The 22,419-nt window shown below is 34.7% G+C and overlaps 1 protein-coding gene across 1 annotated transcript in view; it reads right to left on the bottom strand.

Moving 5' to 3' along the window:
• The window catches only part of LOC149796459 (uncharacterized), a 108,474-nt gene that overhangs the window by 65,940 nt on the left and 20,115 nt on the right, over positions 1-22,419 (bottom strand). Inside the window, exon 2 of the mRNA XM_089961164.1 lies at positions 672-950. Within this exon, the coding sequence (XP_089817290.1) occupies positions 672-939 (268 nt within the window). The 5' untranslated portion in view covers positions 940-950. The remainder of the gene's footprint in view (positions 1-671; positions 951-22,419) is intronic.

Raw genomic sequence — 22,419 nt, 5'->3', positions numbered from 1 at the left:
CAGTGGTTGTTATATACAGTCGTGTACTTTACCTCTACACCACGTGGAGTTCTTAAAATTACCACTGGCAAAGTTATTATAGGTAACATGTTAACCAGTGGGGTTCTTCTGGGTTAAGATCAATTGTGTCATAAGCATTATGTTCTACCTTTAAAAAAACAAACATTTTATACATCTCTGCATCACAAATAGATTAAAATTCTTAACACTTCAATATAATCTCTTTCTGCAATAAATACTTGTTCAATAACTATGAAAATGAGTTGCGTTTTTTTTTGGACCGCTTTATTACCAGCAAAAGACCGAAATTTAGTCACCAGCAAACGATACTGGGAAGCTGTGAACTCAATTAATTCATCAAATGGGAAATTTTAAATAATAATACTTACATACATTGCATTTTTAAATTTGTTCAATGCTGCTTTCAGTACTTTCTATCGTCATTCCATTAGTTTTTCATATGCTGAAACATTTTTTGCCATGGTATTATGAGATAAATGTTGTTTTGAATTTTTTTTAATTTTTGTGCCAAAACAGCTTTATAGTACCTACACCTCTGCTGTGAAATAGGAAAGCAGATTCATTCAATTGTCATGTAATTCTGGAAGCAAGATGAATCCTGCTCATTTTTTTTAAACAAGAGAAATAGATGATTTAAACATTTTACTCACCAACTTCTTCTGTTGGATTCAACTGCGTCACTTTAATGCGTAACTGTTCCACTCTGTTCTGTAACTGACTGGCACGATTGAAAAACAAAGTAGTTTCATTTGTTAATTCTGTGAACATGTCCTCTGCATGCTTGCTCAGCACACTGAGCTGGCGAATGATGTTTGCAAGTGTGTGATTCGTTACACATTCTAGTTCGTTGGTAACAGATTTGTCCACTTCCACACGGCTTACAGCAGTGGGTGTGACGATCCTTTCTATAAAAGGCATGTTGGTCTAATCTGAAATACAATCAAGAAAATCTTGAAGTGTACATTATATACCTGTCCTGTATTGAAGTCATCTATGTAAGCACTCTTTGGGCCTAGCTGACTCTTGAGATAACTAACTAACATGTCTCAATGATCTTTTACCTAAAATCAAGTGGTTTCTTTCTGACTCAAATTTGGTGTAACCCATGCACAAACTTCGTTAAAGGTACTTTATGTGGAAACCATTTACAATTCTGAAAAAGGTAGATAACACAAAACTAAAGTTACTGTGCAGTAACTTAAAAGATCACACTTTTTGACAGATATAAAATAAACAACAGAATCATTTTTAACTTGTACAGATAAACATCGTTCTGTATGTAACCCTAGGTGTGTCTGTCACATAACACAAAGTAAGAACACTCTCTTAAAATCGGAACCTCACGTTAAGGCTTTTGAAACTGTTTGCCCATTTTGGCAAATTGGTGGTAAACTTAACTTTATCAAAATTAGCAAACACCTGTTCAAAGAAAGGCGATAAATATTTTTTTATAAAAATTATAAGTACTGGTATTTAATTTATTAAAGCTATCTGATACAACAACAAAGACAAACTGCTCTGCAAAAACTGATATTATTTCTAACAATAGTTCACTCTTGGCTTTCAAGATATTGAAATATAAATTGATAGTTTAGTTATCCCTCAAGTCACTTGCCTGATTGGAATGGTGGGATGCAAATTTTTCTTGTCCAAATTTAAGTTTAAGTTCTGTCAGTGCCACAGTTAATGTGCAGCCCTTCCAGTGTTATGATAATCTGAGAGTTTCATGAGAATGCAAACACATACAGCTGTAAATAATCAGCAAAAACTTCTTCCTTATGTTTGAATTAAGATGTTAGTGCAGTACAAAATTCTTTACCATAATCCTTGACTTTGAACCTGCTGTCTTCAATATCATGAACAGAAAATCATTGTAATTGTCCCAAAGTCAAGACATAACCGCATCCTATGTCTGATTAAATCTCTAAGTACATGTAACCAGTATTTCTCAAAGGAACTGCATGATGGTCTGCAGACCCAAATAAATTTCCAAGAACTCAACATAAGACCACCTCTTCCTTTTATCGGCTGAGTGCTGAAACCATATTGGATGTTCTTCTATGAAAACAATATTTTCAAATTAGCTGCTGTGATGGACATAGCGGATGTCAGACTGGGACCATTTTCATTTAGAATCAAGCAGACATTATTAGAAGTCTTTTTGGTGAAACTCTATAGTGCTAGGACCAACCACTCTGGGGGACCATGGGAGTCTGAGTGGTCTAAGTGTTTGCCTTTACAAGATACTCATACATCTCATCTCTGTCTACGCTGACAAACTTAAGTTCATGTCTCAGCTTGACCAAAGGTGGTTGGACAGAAAGTTTGCCAGTAACTTCCCATGCATCAGTGGTTCCTCAGGCTCTTCCATCAACCAAATACACTGGCTGCCATGTATAACCAATCATGAGCTTAAAAATGGCATTAAACCTCCAAAAACTAACCATCCATTGTGTGGGAGTAGTGACAACAAGATTTTCAAGATGTTGATTTTGGCCACCATTCTGGATGTATGACTGGTACCATTGTATTTATGACCAAGTACGGTAGGTATCATAAGTAGCCTTGGTGAAAACACCATGGCCATCCATTTGAGAGAAGCAAAGATAACAATATTTTCAAGATGACCAGACCATTGTCGCTATACAGTCATTCAGTTTGCATCATTTTCATTTTGGGAACATCTAGGCACCAAAAGACCTCTTCAAGTGAAAAGCAATGTCAAAATGACTTTTCATCTTTAAGAGATGTAGTTACAACAAGCTGTCCAGGATGACTAGAACCAACTAAACCTTGTGATTAAAAACTCATGTGGCCAATCCTCATGGTAGTTCCTTAGAACCATATTATAGGTTTAACAAATAAAAAACAAAGCAAAAAAGAATAACAGTATGTGTGTTTTGTAACCAAGAAATTTACCAAACCAAGTGTGGAAAGGCTACTGCAACTTTGTATCATTAATTATATGAACACTGTAGATAAATACTGTAACGGCCAAGCTAGGTCCTGATAATACTATCTTGGAGTATCGCACCAGGGATGAGTATGCTTCTTATCAGCTGACTAAGGAGGGGGAGAATGGAGTAAACTTGAACTCTTGATTTCTTTTCAACCATAACACAAGATGATTCATTTATTAAGAAACAGCGAATAAAGCCAGTTCATGACCATGACAGTCTTGTTGTTTTTGTCCTAAGCCAAAATATTATCATTGTTTGAAGGTACTGTATGGTATATGATAATTTCATGCAAGGTCAGGATACACATTAGCACTATGCTATTAGTTCATTATATTATTTCTTCTGATGAGTGAAGATTATGTTAGGGTTACCATATGTGGATTTAGTTGCAATAAAGGTTACTACAGAAGAGAAACTATGATTTGATTGTAATTGTGAAATGTAAAAATCTGCAAGGAAAACACTTGCTTGACTTTACACCTCAACTATAGCGTAATACTTATCTGAAGTGAATTGGTATAAATGGAAGTAAATTGGCTGTCAAGTCGGTGAGGAAAACACTCACAGTGACTTAGACAACTAATAAATTATAAAATAGACACATAACTTATGTTTTATAGATCGCTAGAATAATCAAGTACTGTTGAATTGAATTTAGAATGTAAAGTCTATGAGGAAACCACTCACAGTGACAAAGACAACAAGTAAATTATAAAATAGACAAATAACTTATGTTTTATAGATTGCTAGAATAATCAAGTATTGTTGAATTGAATTTAGAATGTCAAGTCGGTGAGGAAAACACTCACTGTAACAAGATAACCGGGTGGGATATCTCGGATTAACAACAGAACATGTTTTGACAACACAGATATATGGTTTAATATGGCGATTTATATGAGTAGTGGATTATGAAGATGTGTGCGTATTTATAATCCAAATATTGGATCTATTTAACATAAAAACGCACAGTTTCAAAGATGGAAAAAATAAACAAATAAATTTAGTTCAGTAACCCTAAAATACAGGATAAATGATTTCACAAATGATTCAATAATGGAAAGATGAATATAGTTCACTCAAATAGTAAACAATGTAAGTGTTTACACATAGTAAAACAAATGTATTCGCTCAGGTAGCGAAATTATGTCACTAAACAAGAACGGATATACAATCTATCCTTCCAGTCCTGAATAATACACTGGGTCTTACTAACCCAAAATTAGCATACAGCTAAAAATACATGTGTGGAGATGCACTCTGTCACCCGTGCACCATATCCGCTGCTCCTCCGAATCAATTTCACAACCAATATAGACTCCGGACCCTCGGAATACTATGATCACTTGAAATATTAGACCCTCCGGATACTTGAAATATTAGACCCTCCAGACCCCCTGGTCCTTTGACGGCTCTACAGCTGGGTCACCTTAGTCCCTCTGGACACTCCGGACGCTAGACATTAGACGCTCCGGCACCTTAAACGCTCCGGACACACAGACGTTTTTACACTCTGACAACACCGGACACCCCGGATATTCCTACCATCAAAAACTCAGCCCTACAGCTGGAGTTGTGCGAATCCTTTAAGCAGGCCGCTTGCTGACAAAACCATTAGTATTGTAAAGGTCCTTTACATGTAGTAGCGTATTTATACCTTTAGAATTTTTGTTATTCCTTATCGAAGGCACCTTGCACGTGTGGCATAGGACGAATCGTACTCAAGATTTCGAAATACAATAGACCCTAATATAATCACCCTCGGGTATCGTTGTACAGCGAAAAGAAACGAAACCCGAGTACATGTATTTAATTAACAACCTTTACACCATTCCGTGACACTCACAATGACTTAGACATTTTATTTCCCTAAGAACTTTGTTGGACCTATAATTTAAGAAAAAAAGAAATTATATATTTGTAGTGTAGCAGAACTTTTCTGTATGTCTTTAGCTTCATAAAACTAATTAAATAAAGAAAATAAATAAAGAAATGAATAAAAGTACTGGTCTGTGAGGACAACACTCACTTGACCATATAACTGAATTTCAAATAGCAAATGATAAAACAATATCTATGTTGCTTGTAAAATAAATTAGAAATGACTAGAATGTGTATAAGTTGGAAGAGAGAAAGGAATTAAAAATAAAAAAAAAATAACTTAAATAAAAATTGATTTGCACTTAAATAAACTTTATAAAAATATTTACTGTCCAAATATTGCCTAAAGTTACGTAATTCTCTAATAAACGATACAAAAAAAAATAAAAAATAAAAATGAAAATAAAACTCACAATAACTGTGATGTACCTAGTTTGATGGCTGCTAGCTGACTGAACCCCCTCAAGCAGCCCACAAAGCCTTATATACTCCTGACAAAACCCACAGTACCCACAAAACCCACAACACCCACAATGCCCACAAAACCCACAATACCCACAAAGCCCACAAAACCCACAATCCTTGTTGGAATGTTCAAACCATCATGCGCTAGTATTGAATGTGTATATTTAGTAAATTTTCACAGTGATTATTTATGGAAATTACCAACGGGATATTTTACACATTGCTACATTGCGGATGAATTGCCATAAGTAAAAATAGAAAAAGAAAAAAAATTCAGTTTTGCATTTCGCGGCACATACCGTGTTAGTCTGTCGCTACAGCAATGGTTCGGAAACCGTGTTATGCACTCTTACAATATTACCGAGGTAGACTGCATGAAAGGGTAATCAACAGTTATACGTACCAAAGAAACAAAGAAGAGGAAAAACAAACTTAAATGCGATGACGTATACAAATGAAACCCCAGGGACTATAAACACATTGAGTATGTAGTGTACAGTCTTAAGCTGTTCACTAGAAATAGCCATTAATCGAATTATCAAGGATGCCAGCCGCCGGCATGATACTCCCTATTTTCGCTATCACAAAAACACATAGACTATACCAGCTAACTATTAATCGACAAGTAAACAAAACACAGGATCCTAGAAAATAGTAATGTCAACTCATTTGAGCAATTCACTGCTAATGCACAGATTTATAATTTAAAAAAAAAAATCTATACCGAATTGGACGGCTTATATGAATAGTGTTTACCGCATGCATACCTCACTCCCTAAATGCAGGTTATTACAATACCAATGAAAGTGTACACATACCATTACAACAAACCAGATTTTTGTAGGTTAAATGGTGTAAGTTCAGTTTCATTCTTTTTCTCTCTCATTCCAAATATCTGTGTAATTTGTCCCTAATACATAGGGGGAGGAAGAAAAAAGGGAAAGCAGCAAGGATTGGAATGAAATTGGGTACCATGTTAAAGTAAGTTAAAAAATTAGGATTATGAATATTTTTTCATTATTTTCATATCACTAATTAATCAGTGGAAATTCATCATTGATCTTTAGAACCGATAGCATACAGTTGCAACAATAAAAATGGGACATTACTCATTTGAATACAAAAGATTACGATAATTTTTAATTATTGCAAGTCCATAAGACTACAGTTGTTTGATACAAACTTGTGTATTCTGATTCATAACCTGAAAATAAGTGTCTTGGAAAAATAATGTTAAAAAATTTAATTTTTATCACCCCTCTGTTACATGCAACGTGTCTGTCTGACCAGTTACATGATGATCAATGACCTGCCCTGTCATAATACTGTCAGTAAATTAAATAGTAAGATGTTCATTGTGGAGTCATTTTATATTTTTTTAATAAAGAAAACTTACTTTTAACATTTGATAAATTTACAAATTTATGGGCAAACCATCTGTGTCTGTCTGCATTCACCATTATTTGAGTAAAATATTGGGTTCTATTTTTAACCGAAACCCCAAACAGTTGCACATAACACTCAGTTTGCACAGGGTACACTTGCTATCCTGTTGTGAAAAACCATCATGGAATCAATCAGAGGTTGTGAACAGTTGATAAGGATACTTGCTAAGGATGTCTGTAAGGATGTTACATGATGGTTAGTGATAAGTTATATGAGACAAATTAAGAGAAGTCTTTAAATGGGTAGCAAATATACTTAACATAAATTGCAGAGGTCATGCTACCAGGCAAGGTGGATGGCTAACTCACCAGAAAAATTTAAACTTTTGCCTTCTATTAGGAAAGCAAAAAGTGACTTTGCCTCGCTATTTTTTAGATGTACAATGACAGTAGTTTACAACTTTTGAGATGCTCCCACATTGTGGTCAGGAATTTCAAAGTGTTGTGTTGTAGGCAAAAGCAAAATGTGTTACATGTGGTTTTGATACTGACACAAACTATTGCAGGTTAATATGGATTTTAATAGTTTACTGACAATTAACCATTTCCCGAGCAAGATATCACTGCTTGATTCCTAAATTTAGGAATAAGGTACTATTTGATCATGAAACATTTATCAAATTCTGTTTCAAAATTTAAACATCAGTATGTAAATACAGTAGTAACTTTTATTAAGAATATAACCAGTGAAGAGCACTTTCTTATTTAATTTTTGTTAAAATGAAGATGTTAACTGCTGTGTACGAGTTAGACCTATTTTCTTTATAAAATCAGTTTGAAAATTGTAATGCCGGACATCGCTGTGTCTATGAAATACCACATCATTCGATTGTCTGTTTTCGTAATTGGGCAAAAAGATTTAGGAAGATATATAATTCAACGAAAACAAAGTCTAAATATTATGTGATACCAGATTTAGCCTAAATATATTTAACCATGTAGATCAGAAACATATGGAACAGTGCTATGTTATGGAATTTGAAAAACCACTATTTAGGTCAAGGTTTTGTTTTTTGATGTCTTTCATTTTTGTGAAAATATGATAAAGACAGTGACACAGATACTATTTAACCAATGCATGTCCTTACTACCAATATATAGGCAAAAAGTGAAACCATAACTTTGCAGTCCTATTAATGCAATATTGCAACAAAAAGTGAGTGGTTATACTGTAAAAAGTGAGTTGTTATACTGTATTAAGAAAATCCTGATTTCTAAAACTAGATGCACATACATGGTGCAATAAGTGTTCCGGGTTGTATCAATTCAGCTGGAAAGAAGGGTCTAGCTCAGCCACATATTGACTGTAATGCTTCAGTGTGATGTCTATGAGTAGTTACAGTAATGTTCTATCAGCAACAATGAAATTATTACTATCAGTGTGGTATGAAATCTCTTGTGCATTTGCTCCTATACATGTTACAGGGTTGTTTCAAAGTAGTTTGGAAATCTTTTTGACTGCAATTTTATGCAAAACTTGCAGAAAATAAAATAAAATATCAAGAGACTTTATAGGCCTTTTCAATAAAGGTTGTCTCCCCCTAGTAGGAACTCCTCAGTACATTTTTTGCACATGTGTAAGCTGCCACTTCAACTTCTGTGGGCTACCCATTCATCAGCTGTCAAAGAATGCCTGTGGCAAAAACCTGCAAGTATTGTTGCATTTGTTTCAATTTCAGAAGGAAGGAAGTAGATGGGAAAACATTATCATTGCACAGATTTCCTGCAAAATGTAAGCTAAATAGAGTTTGGCTTCTGCGGTCACAGTTGGTATGGAAAAGAGTTCACTTACACAGCTAACAGCCAAATGTGTTCCAATCATTTTGTGAATGGAAGTGGGCCATCAAAAACAGCATCCAGTGCCTTCAGTTTTCCTGAAAAAAGTGTTTCAAACATCGGTAAATGGCTACATTGGGTACTATTATGCTCCATCCATTTTAAACGAGAAGTGGGCCATCCATAGAGCATCCAGTGCCTTCATTTTTCCCAAACAAGGTGTTTCAAATATCTGTAATTGGCTACATTGAGTACTATTATGCTCCATCCATTTTAAACTAGATGTGGGGTTGGGTTTTTTCTTATTCTAGGCTTGATAATTGGAAGATATAGCAGATCAATTTAACACTGGCACGTGAACATGTGGAATGATATTTAAGAAGTGGATTGATTATTTGTATATACAGTTAGATTTTCTAATCCAATGGCCTTCAAGACATGCTGCTGATGAACATATGCCACTTCTCAAGATATCCAAATTGTAGGGTGATAATTGACTGAACAGAGTTACCCACCGAAACACCTAGTTCCTTACAGCACAAATCTTTGATGTAAAGTGATTACAAATCACACATGACATGGAAATGGCCAATTGGAATTAGTCCAGCTGGGGTTTTAACATTTGTAACAGATTTGTGGGCAGGGAGTGCAAGTGACAAACAAATTACTAAAGACAGTGCCCTGGTTGACATCACAAACCCAAAAGGTGTCCATTTCATCATCCCTCTGTTTAAATAAAAGAAAGAACAGTTCTCCAAAAGACAAGTGCAACAAACACGAACAGTTGTAAATCTTCATATCCATGTTGATAGACAGATATGGGAAGGATAAAAAAAATTAATATTCGTAAAACTTACGCCTATAAATATGTCACAACAAGTAACAAAGATATGGAAGATATGTACATGATTAACAAATTTACATGTATTACAGCAGTCTGTTTTGACTGTATGCATGACATTACTTGCAAAATTTTTGTGGCAATAATTTTGACTTTTAAAAACACCTGCCTATATAACAACAAATATTTAAAATTCATTTAGTAAACATGTCAACTGCAGTTTTAATAAAGAAAACATTAAACTCTTCAGTCCATATTGTTGTGTAACCTTTTATTCCAATCTCATTGAGTCGATAAATTACTTGAAATGTCACCTTATGTCATTAATCTGACAATCACTTTATTTCTCTTTCTCGTCATCACTGACCAACTAGTAGAGAGGAACACCTCTAAGCACATGTGTTGTGTACATTTCAGAAATAACTCCTTTCAAGTAGAAAGAATTTAGTGTTTCTACCATAATATTCCAGAAATCTAAATTGAATGGAATGTGTTGAATAGATGGTGGTTATTTCAAAGTCCAAACCACAAAATCACGCCAATCCTTTCCTCTAATGGCCACTTGTCCTTGCGCTTAAAAATAATATTCATGCTTCCTTTTTAAGATTACACTGCCATGGAGGTCTAATGTGCAAAGAAATCTGAATCTTAAGCACATTCACTTTGAGATTTAAATTTCCATCTGTCAGTTATTTCCAGTAACCCTGAGGAATCTTGACAACAAGAATCATGAACAACTCCATCTGGACTTGCACCCAAATGAGGAAAAAGTCTACCATAAAGCCCACACGGTGTCACATGAAGATCTGGATGAGATTGTATCATGAAATTTATGTATGTTCTCCAGGCTACAGGTTTATGATCTCTACTCCATTTGATATACTTGTTATCAAATGATGTATATAGCCCATGATAAATAACTCTTACTAAATTGTCTGGTTGAGTAGTTTCCTTATGGATTACCACTTGGCCAAACACTGAACTTGTAATTCTCCCTTTGTGGTATTCCATCCACCTATTGTTAGTATGCTGACCTCTCGTTCCAATTTCTATTTTGACACATTGTTCTTTATAATAGGATATGTTTCTGAAGTGATTATGGAAATGTAGTCAATGTTGTTGTTGAGTGCTGGTATGCTATCTTCTTCATCCTTGATCTTCTCAAAATGACTTAAATGTAACATAACAAAAACAAAAGCTATTTGGATTGGAAACAGGAAATTTTCTAATGAAAGAATATGTCCCGAAATGGGCCTAATTTGGTCCTCTTCTAACTTTACACTCCTTGGCATAGAATTTTCTCCAGATTTACAACAGATGGTGGAAATCAATTATATGAAGAAACTAACAAAGGCAAAACGAATACTGGCAAGCTGGAGTCAAAGACATCTATCAATAGTTGGTAAAGTAATTGTTGTAAAGACTCTTGTTCTGCCCATATTCATACATCTTTTTTCAGCACTTCCTAACCCATCAGCAAAAGTTGAAGCAGAACTAAATCGCATGTTATTTAAATTTGTATGGGGTGGAAAAGTAGAGAGAATAAAACGTGATATACTAGTTTCCCCAGAAAACGAGGGAGGACTAAATATGATACACATATTTTCATTCATTAGGTATATTAAGATAAGATGGGTTAAAAGATTGCTGGAAAAGGAAAATGGAACGTGGCAGAACTTAGTCAATACAACTATACTCAGAAATAAAAAGGATATTTGGAATTTAGGGAGAAGGAAATTAGAAGAATTTTGTAAGTTCATTAAAAACAGTTTTTGGAGAGATGTAATTTTGGCAGTATCTAAATGGAAAGAAGAACCGCAAAATCCTAACGAGTATCTATCCATGAGTATTTTAAATTTTGTCCCCCCTAAAATGATCTATCAATACAAATCCTGGACAGAAGCTGGTTTTGAAATTCTGAACGATCTAGTAGATGTTCACGGTAATTTAATACCTTTTGAGATAATAAAACAAAAAACTGGAAGCGATGATTTCTTGAAATACTTCTCCTTAATATCCAGAATTCCTAAAGCATGGAAAGATGCCATAAAAAACCACCTAGTACATAATAATTTTGATAAGCAGGAGGATAAAATAACAAACTTGCGAAAACAAGATTCACTCAAGTTTATTTACAAAGATCTTTTACAGGAAGCTAAAAGGCAACACACTGCGAAGCAGGAAACTTGGATGCAAGTATTAAATAAAAATATAAGTAGTGAGGAGTGGTCTGATATATATAGCCGGGCAAAATGCTGTACCAAGGATACCAAGTTGATCTCTTTTAACTTTAAATTAATCCACAGAATAATCGCTACTAATGATTTTCTTAAAAGAATTAACATATTTGATGACAACAAATGTACTTTCTGTAAGAGTGAAACTGAAAGTATTGAGCATCTCTTTTATGACTGCAGTATTACTTCACAGTTTTGGTACCGTTTTATTGAAGTTTTTGCACCTTTTTGCCCAAATATTGTACATCTGTCCAAAAAAGAAACATTTTTAGGAAGTGAACAACTGGACAGTTTGGGTAATTTTCTGCTTATTTTGGCAAAATATTATATTTATACTTGCAGATTCAATATGAAAAATCCTTCTATTTTTGCTTTTAAGCAAATAGTTGCAATGCATAAGAACATTGAAAATTACACTGCCAAGGTAAATAAAAAAGAGGACCAATTTCTTCAAAAATGGACCTCAACAATGAACATTTAACTTGTCTCTGACTTGAGGGTAAACAGGAACAAAATACTGTAATATCACAAAAGCCATGTCACCTAGATTTTGTGCCATATGCATGTGTATATGCGTGTGTGTGTGTGTGTGTGTTTCTTTTTTACTTTCTCTGTAGATTATATTTATTATCCCTAGATTATCTGATAACCAGAAATGTTTGATTGTAAGGTGATCCTGGGATGGTTCCCCGACCCAGTGGTCAACCTATTACGGGGTTAATAAAAAAAAAAAAAAAAAAAAAAAAAAAAAAATGATCTTCTCAAAATTGGATAACCATCCAGCTTTGGAGTTTAGCTTGGAAAGCTTTTGTCTGAACCTTTCAACAACAACAGCTGGTTTTAATGATGGCTTCTCAATATTATATAGTGAGTGGCAAAAGGAAAGATCCTTTAATTTCTTAGGACTAAGACTGTTTCCTGGGATTATTCCATTTTGATTTGGTAGAAGTCAAGCATTAGTTCAATTTTTGTTCTTTTCAGATATATCCATCATTGCATATAACACTGCCCTGATATGACTGCAGGCTTCACCCAGACTAAAAAAAATAAAGTCAAGAAAAAGAACTGGTGTACAAGGTCCCTGACTGTTATATATGTATAATTAAATATATACTGTAATAAGTGATTAAATTTAACTAGGGGTAGGGTAGGGTGGGGATATGTTGCAAATTCAAAGCCATATATTTTTTCTGTTATTCCAATTTTTTAGGTATAATTAATGAAGTACAATAAACATTTTTTTTAATTAAACAATATATTTGGGTATTTTTTAAACCCGGAACTTGGATATTTAAATAACTCAACCAAAAAGTAAAGGATATGCAGATTTATATTTTAAGCCAATTTGAGAAGATAGGAAAATTTATGTCCCTTTTTCTAAAACAAAAAGATCTGTGTGTCATCCAGCATGATATTAACTTTTAATAAAGCAAGTATCACCAAACATTTTATATAAAAATGAAATAGTTACCCAGCTGTACAATTGCAATCTGCTGAATTCGGATTTCCAGTGACTTTTTATCACTGTTTGGTAGTGATGATATCACTTGACATCTCACGTAACAATGTGAACATTCCTCTTAAACATTGTTAAATTCAACATTGTGGACGTGCCGGTCTTAAAAAACACTCCATTCTTCAACTATTACTTTGCCTTCATTGTCAAAACTAAATAATTGTAAACGTCATTGTCTGTAAAATTAGGAATGCTACAAAAATCTTTTGTCCAATTATTCACTGACGATGGCAATGGCATTTTCTCACCAAGAGGAGTGACCAGTTTCTTGGTTGTCCTTGAACTGTGTCCCTGCTGATCGTTTAACGAAACACAATTTACATTTTGTAGGCTCAATGCTTTAATCCCCTTCGCTCACTTGACTATTTCTTCTTTTCTCCCACTAACATTCTGCCCATGCTGTCTCAGGTACGATTTAAATTCCGGGATTTTAAAACTTTCCAAAGCATCGTTTAAATGTCTCATTGTAGGGAGTAATCAAAATTTATAAATATAGCCCCCGAAAGTTGATTAAGTGATGACAGCGCCCCCATCTAAGGGAAGTAAGTAGCTTATTGAAAAGGCCTATAGCAACAGATCAACAATAAGCACCAAAATGTTTCCTTTGACATCAAGTGCTTAGTTCAAAAGTCACCCTAAGCAAGTTGGCATGCCACTGAGCATACATAAAAGTCAAGAGATGCATAAAGAATCAATATTATCTATTGCAAATGAAAATAATGCAAATATTTACCAAATTATACAAGAAACTTTAGAATACTAATAGAGCTTACTGATAAACTTAAAGAAAGCTTTTGACAACACCCATTGTCCTTTAATCTGGCATACCATGGAACTCTACAGCATACTACCAAAGTCTGACAAAACGTGCCTATACAAAGACTCCAGATGCCATATCAGGAATGAAACAGGACAAAGAAACTCCTTCCCTGTTCTCAATGGAATGCATAGGGGATGTACATTATCACCATTTCTTTTCTTCCTGATCAATGATTTCATAATGGGTAAGGCACATACAGACAACTCGCTTGGAATACCATGGAAGTATGGGAGATTTGCAGATAACAATATTCAGGACAGACAAAGACAACCTAAAAGTTGCAACCACTACCATCTCAAGCATGGTAATCAAACTGGGACTAATCATCAGCAGTGAGGAAAAAAAAAAAAAGTAAAATTACACTGTCAGGGAAATGCAAGGACCAGATATAACTTGGAATGAAAAAGAAATAGAATATGTATGCACATTTACCTACTTTGAACAGCTGGCTGGACAGTACAGGAAACAGGTGGATATTACATTCAGAACTGGAAAAGGCATCAGATTAACAAAAAAATCTGGATGACCAAACTGCTCTGTACCACAATGAAACTCCAACTGTTCAACTCTATAATTCTTACCTACTAAGCACATTCTGAAGATCACATAAGCATCACATCTGTCCTAGAGAGATGCAGTCAAAAACATAAAAAAGGATGATGGATCAGGCACATCCTCCAGATTCAAGAAATTGGGGCAGGAAGAGCAGCCATTGATGGAGGAAGGCTGAAGCAGACTTGAAGAACAATTTTAGAAGACTTAAACCAGATGGGACTCACCTTCAGAGCAGCAAAATCAAAACCATAGACAAGAAGAAATGTAGAACTCAAAGTGATCATTGTTCCAAGAACAGGAGGACGTAACTAAGTAACAAATACATGTGCTTTCTAGCTGATGTACAGATTGAACAACCCCTCAATATTGCCTAAACATGCTTGTAGTACTGCATTCCCTCATCATAAAGCTGCACAGGGAGATCATGGAGTATATGACCTTATTCTGAAACCATCTATTAATGAAGTACACATATATTACACATAATCTTACTACATAATAAAATGGAATCTGTTACCAAACCCACCCAATAAAAGGAATTGTAGTGAATGAGTGCTAATCTGTCACTACCTATATAATATTCTGGTAGATAAGAATCTGGTGAGTTAACATAAATAATAAGTGTAATAAACACTTGGATCAATTACTGTCTATTGTAAGTGTAATAAACACCTGAATCAATTACTATCTCCAGTCTCCGAAGACTGGTTGTCGCAATCACAGCGTCCCCATTCCCCATGCTAGGTACTACTTTTCAAGGAAAGAAACCCTTGTTCTCTTCTGCTGTACCTACAAGAGTTGCTGTGAAATCAAACAACAACAACAAAAACAACAGATATAAACAAAAAGAACTTCACTCATAAAGCAACTTAGATAACACAACATAGTAAACATTTTCAGAGAGACAGTCATACACATGCACACGAAGTCGAGATATCTGGTTGAGCTTACATGTATAAATGAAAGCATATCATATAATCCAAAAATGCTAAAGCCATCAATGCTAATCACATGAACAAACTGTTTGAATCCTTACTGTTGGGAGCCTAAGACACCATCAACTTTAAAAATGTGTCGCACTTTGGGGTAGAAGAACACGGAAACGTCAAGTGGGGTGATAGCTCTTTGAAGCATGATTGTAAACTACATTTAAAATATTTTAATGAAAGACAAAAGAAAAGGACAGGGAAGGGTATAAAAACACAAAGAATGATACCAAGAATGTACACTCACCCCACATTTCCAAATATGAGTCCTGTATCTATAAATGTTATATAAGGAAACATCCTAGTGATTTTTGTGACCTGACCATGCATTCTAACTTGCCCATGTAACCAATGTGGATGAACCTGGGCCAAATGAGCAATGTATATTTACGGCGCAGTTAGGGCAAGAAAGCTGAGTACCTTAATGGGGGGAAAAAAGGCTGTGAAAACAAACTTACCAAGCTGACTTCAAAATATATGACATAAACTCAAGAGTGAGAAAATATTTTTGCTAGAAACTATTCACATCACTGGCTACAATACAAAAATCCAAACTCTCTCATAAACACAAGTATGGCAACAAATAAAAATGTGTTCTGTCAAACCTGCTTTCATTTTCAAACTTTGTCAAACACCCCCAATCCACCCCAGTTGAATCAAATATAATAGTGCAACTGCAAATAAAAATTCCTGCATTACCAATCAGAGTGATTCAGTCATCAATCCACACGCTATTCCACAAGAAGATTTCCATGTAGCATATATCACTGCACTAGTAATAGCAACACCTGCCACATTTCCAGAAAATTATGAATTAGAACGTTCCTCACATTGTTCAGCACGGTAATGCATTTGAGAGGTCTTTAATACAAGGTAATTTTACAAACAATATCAATTACAATGCCAGTATGGCACATACAGGTTTGTCTCTTCAAAAAGAAAAGGCACTATACATGATAGTAAGACAGAGTTCTAATTCTCCAATAACAATAATAATAATAATAATAGTAATAATAATAAAGTCTTTATTTTATGAGGGTCACACAATAAGAACAAAAATTAATCTCACCTGTGGACCTAAATTACCTGCCTATGCACAGGCAAGTATATAAAATACAGCTGGGTAACAAATCGTACAAAAAAGGTATAATGGATTGGAGTATTGGTATACCAGAAAAACTAAGTATTGATTCAGCACACAGAAAACTGAGTACACCAACAGGCACGATTAACACACACACACACACACTATTTATACATATAAAAATATACCACATGGTTGGCCACAAACAGTTAGAGACATTATCTGGATTGCATCCATGTCAGACATCTGTGATGAAACGAAGGCGCTGATAATGGTTCTTTAACATCTTTAGATTGACAATTCCAAATGATTGGACACAAGGAAGCCAAACTACTTCAATACAATTCAGTTTTGGACTTAGGAACAAAAAAGTCATTTGATGCAGAATATAGAATGGACATACTAGAAACTATATTGATAATATTTGTGCTTTTACTTGCTGAACATATCATTTAGGTGGGCATTATAAAGAACCATTAGAAACTTAATAAATAAATTTAGCTTTTCTTAAACACATTCTTTCATAGATGGTCATGATCTTCAAATCCCGCTTACATTCATGGACATTATCAACTATGTTGTCATGGATACTTCTGATGTCTCATTTCTGAAGTCTTTCCACTTTTAACAAATTTGTTAAGAAGTAGTCGTCGTAGGTTTTAACACCATTTTTCAGCACAAGATAGGCTATACATGGCAGCCAGTACAAGTGGTGGAGGAAGAAGCCTGGAAAACCTGGGAAGAACCACCAACCCACAAAAAGGTACTGGCAGACTTTATCATGTACCCATGTTAGCCAAGCCTGAGACTTGAACTCAACACAGACAAAGGTGAGAGGGCAGTGAGCACTTTAGACCACTCACTCACTTGGGCCCCCTTGTTTTTAGAACCTATACCCCATTATAAAGTAGTCCAATGAGGTTGAATAACATTATCCTGTGGTTCAAGGTTAGAAATTCTTTAATTAAAGATAGTAAGCAGCTATACCTAGCAATCATAATTGATATGCTTTACCCAACATTTTGTTAACAACGTGAATTCCTAAAACTTTTCTTGCATAAATTTTTCAATCACATGATTAAAATCGGTGTGGAGAATGCTATTTTTAATTCTCTTACATCTCTGTTGAGGAGTTATCATATTTTGGTTCTGTCTAAATTAATGACCATTCCATTGTATTTACACCATTCAGAGTTTTACAAGAGAATTATGAAGGTTTCTTTCAACAGTAGTTTTAGACAAGCTTGAGCTAATATCATATAAGGTGACGTTATTATGACTCTATGGTCTTAAACTAATTAAAATAAAAGAGCAAAAAACAACATGTTTTGAAATTATTTTACAAATAATTTATTTCTTTAGAATACAAAATGAAAATTTAAAAACAACTTAAAGTATTGTCAATTAAATCCAGAATAGTCCCAAAAGATTTATCAAAAGTCCAAATACATAAAGTTCCAACTGAATTTCAGTTGTATTCCAAATAATCATTGTGTTTACGTGCCTGTAGTCTTGATTGTGGTAATGTGCCAATAGCATTGAGTATGATAGTGTATTAGGTCTTCTGATGAATTACAATAATATATTCCAAAAATGTCCTTAACTGAATTCACCACAATTTTAAATTAATGTTTCTATCCACTTTGTATTTCCGGAAAATAATAATTCGAATAAATAATTCCACCCACATGATAAACTGAACACAACCATAAGACTGACTCTACTTCAAGATGTAAAGAAAAGAATGAGTCATTTCTCAAGTAAACAACATACTCAGATTAACTCATTCAGTATCAATCTGTAGGTGTGATGAGGCTGAGGCTGTACCCTACTTCTGAGCTGTGCAGCATCAAGGTCATTTAAGATACACCAAAGTGGTTGGTATTACAAAAAGCAGACAGATATAGCTCTACAATGATACCAAATAATCTGGACGTTCTAGTTGCACTACAAAATACAGAGGGAAAAACCTCATTTTTTGGACCTGTTTTTTTGTTTTTCTTCACCCAAAATTTGCCCGTGGTCGGAATCCGATTTTGTGTCTGGATTTTAGACTTTTTGGTCTCACATCTAAGGCAGAAAGGTCTGAACTGCACACAGACTGGTGAACTTCGCAAAAAGTAGGATAAGGTGGGCATTTGGAATAAAGAGTGGTCTTGATATGAAAAAAAAAAAAAAAAGAAAAAGAAAAGAACTCCAAATTTTACCTTTCTGCTCATGTGCGAGCAGAATAACCAATGGAAAACAATGTTTCTAACACAACTAAGCATTAAGCTAATGGAAAATCTGTTGGAAGTTGATGTATTAGGATGTATTCAGAAATAGCCCCCAAAATGTGTTTCCTACTCGCATTTCAGGCGAAATGACAAAAAACTCCAGGGCTTAATGGGTGAATTTTGGTGTCATGACCAAATCTGAATATTACTGATTTTATCATTTGTGCATCAGTAATGCACGTAAAAAACAAAAATAGCCATTCTTTGACAATTTCTAAGAAATTTCCAAAAACTTGGTAAACTCATTCAGCCCCAATCCCGCCTGTAGGCGCGATGAGACAGTACCCTATTTTTGAGCTCTGCGGCATCAAGGTCATTTAAGATACACCAATATGGGTGGTATTAAAAAAAAGCAGACAGATATAGCTCTACAACGATACCAAATAATCTGGACGCTCTAGTTGCACTACAAAATACAGAGGGAAAAACCTCATTTTTTGGACCCATTTTTTTTTCCCCACCCAAAATTCACCTGTGGTTGGAATCCGATTTTGTGTCTGGATTTTAGACTTTTTGGTCTCAGATCTAAGGCAGAAAGGTCTGAACTGCACACAGGTAAACCTTTGCAAAAAGTAGGATAAGGTGGGCATTTGGAATAAAGAGTGGTCTTGATACGAAAATGATGGGTTCGTTAAGCAAAAAAATATTAAAAATTCCAACTTTTACCTTTCTACTCAAGCGCGAGCAAAATAACCAATGGAAAACGATGTTTCTAACACAACTAGGCATTAAGCTAATGGAAAATCTGTTGGAAGTTGATGTATTAGGATGTATTCAGAAATAGCCCCCAAAATGTGTTTCCTACTCGCATTTCAGGCAAAAACGACAAAAACCTCCAGGACTTAATGAGTTAAGATAAACATGTTTGTTTCCATTGATAATGGTCCTAACATTTAATCTACACTCACAGAGAAACATTAGCTATGTATTATGTTGTTTATAAAATCAATATCCCTAGTCAAACACACAATGAACCTGACTTTGGACTAAGGTCAATAACAAAATAGAGCTAAACAAAATATATAATCATGAAGAGAAAAAAAATCAACAAACAATGCAAATTAAATATACCTAACAGTGTCATCAGCACAGAGATCAGTTTAAATATTTACTGTATACAAATACAGATAATTTATAACATAATAAGATAGTTTGGGCTTTAAAATAGATCCCTGAGGTACCACTTCAGTGGCCTATGTAGTTAGAGCATATGCCTCATGTGGGAGGTCACCAGTTTGAACCCAGACTGAGTCAAAGACTTGTAAAAATGGTACTAGCAGCTGCCTCGTTAGGCACTCAGCATTAAGGGGTTAGTGTTAGGATTGGTCAGCCTGGTGTCAGGATAATGTGACTGGGTGGGACATGATGCCATAATGTCTGTGGCATGATGCTCCAGTGTTAAACATTACTATAAAATGCCACAACACAAACATCATAGCATTATGATTGAAATTTTTTAAAGCTTCATTAAAAATCTAGATCACACACACACACACACACACACATATCCTTGAGGTACTCCACAGGTCATAATTTTTTTTGTCTGACATGTCAAGAATTATTCTAGTTTATGGACGTCACTACACACACTACACAGCGCTGTCAATGGGCAATAATACCTTGATGCCCAAAAAATAAATATCAGGTTGAGATCTTATATTGTAATACTAAGGGTTTATGGGGAAAAAATATAAATATGTAATAATGAGACCATGATAAATCCAAAGAAGTTAATATTACACCCTGAAAATTTGTTTTTCAAGATATTTTTTTACTACTAATGACACTTTCGTTTTTGAGTTGCTCCACACCTGGATCATAAAACATTTAAAGATGAGTTAGAGGATTACTACATGCTGCCTGATGATTCTGTGCATGTATTAACAGACAATCTCCAGAAAAGCTTTTGAAGCTACTGGCTGGATATTATCAGCCAGACAATTAGTAATGGTGGCATCTGCTTCCCAAATCTGAATTATTTATTCAGTGACTACTTACCTTGCCACACAACAATGCAGACTTTGAAAGATCTTTTTCTATGATGAAAAAAATACATACATATTGTAGGAAGTCCCTGAATGCAGACACACTAACATAATTTTTATAGTGAAAACAAACACTGACACCTGCTGCATAGACTTTAAAACCCCTGATTACATTTTGAAAAGTGTAATGGGTGCATGTGTTGTATATAATAATGTGTGTGTGCATGTGTGTGTGTGTGTGTTACAACACACTGAAAATCAAAAGAATAAATTGAAAAAAGTTTCAGAGATGTAAATAAGTATGTAAATCTGTGTAAAATATTTCATTTATGGCATTTGTTGTTTTAATACTATTGATCTTATATAATGCATGAATACCTTTTTTTGGTGTAAGGTTTTATTGATCTTTGTAAGGCTTTCATTGGTCTGGTATACAGGTTTTCATCTCTGGTTGACAAGTACATGTATGTACTAATGTGCTGTGTTTACAAACAATAGCATGTGGCTCAATTATAACTTTTTCCTTGTTTCTTTTTTCTTTTTTAAGAATGGCATATGTAGCAAGATTATACTTAGATAATTACATGTATTAAGAATTTCATAAAACAGCACCAGACTTAGCTATACCGAGCTATATAAAAGTGAAAGGCAGTAATAGTACCTTTTGAATAATGTGTCTTGAATCTGCCAGCTATGTTGCATAATTGTGGGGCTATTTTTTAAATGGAAAAAATAGGGTGAGAAAAACAATTTAAGCTGGTGTTTCTAACAGTACAAGGAAATCCCAGCTGCGAGGTTACATTATCTGTCTCCCCACTTGGCAGAATCTAAATGGGATAAAAATACTGTGACCCCTTGACTGGGATTTCCTTTTCCTAGTGCAAACCACACTATAGATTCTATTAGTCCACTTCAGACTATCACCTTTCTGTCACATTAAGTTCCCCTCATCTTGATGAGTGTACAGTGCATACATACTGGAAGAGATGTTGGGACCATTGTTAATTGCATAAATGGCTTGGGGTTTTTATGCAGAGAAAGTGTATACATGTTTGTACACTGCAAATCCCAACGGTTTCCATGTTATGACCCTTGGTGCAGAGTTAAGGCAAATCCAGGAACCCATGCTAACTGCATAGATTCATCCCCATTGGCCAGACATCAGTAGGGGAATGACCCACAGTCAATGTTGGTAAAAAAATAAAGTTGACTGTTAACTTTTGGAATACTCCAAAGAAAATTCCAAAGGCACAAGTCTGACTCATAGAAAGCATGCACTAAATTTTATCAAAATATTTTGAAATTAGACATACATGTACATCCACACTCCCCCTCCAATAGTGGGTATGAATTTACTTTTGATGAAAAAGAAATATAATCCCCACTGCCTAAACATTGAATGTAGCAAGTTACATTTGATTCCTACTTGCAGTATTCGAGTTAAGGACTTGTACGAATTCAGCATCGCTATGTCTTGCGAAATTCTATGAAAAAAGTGAGACAATAATCCTCATTCTCAATCAGTGAAGAGTTAATGCAAAAAGCAGGCTTTTATAACATCCTTGAAAGTG

Source organism: Sinohyriopsis cumingii, chromosome 6, assembly GCF_028554795.1.
Source record: "Sinohyriopsis cumingii isolate HCF-2022 chromosome 6, ASM2855479v2, whole genome shotgun sequence".
In the NCBI taxonomy this organism is placed as follows: domain Eukaryota; kingdom Metazoa; phylum Mollusca; class Bivalvia; order Unionida; family Unionidae; genus Sinohyriopsis; species Sinohyriopsis cumingii.
This window is presented reverse-complemented; position numbering and strand designations above follow the sequence as displayed.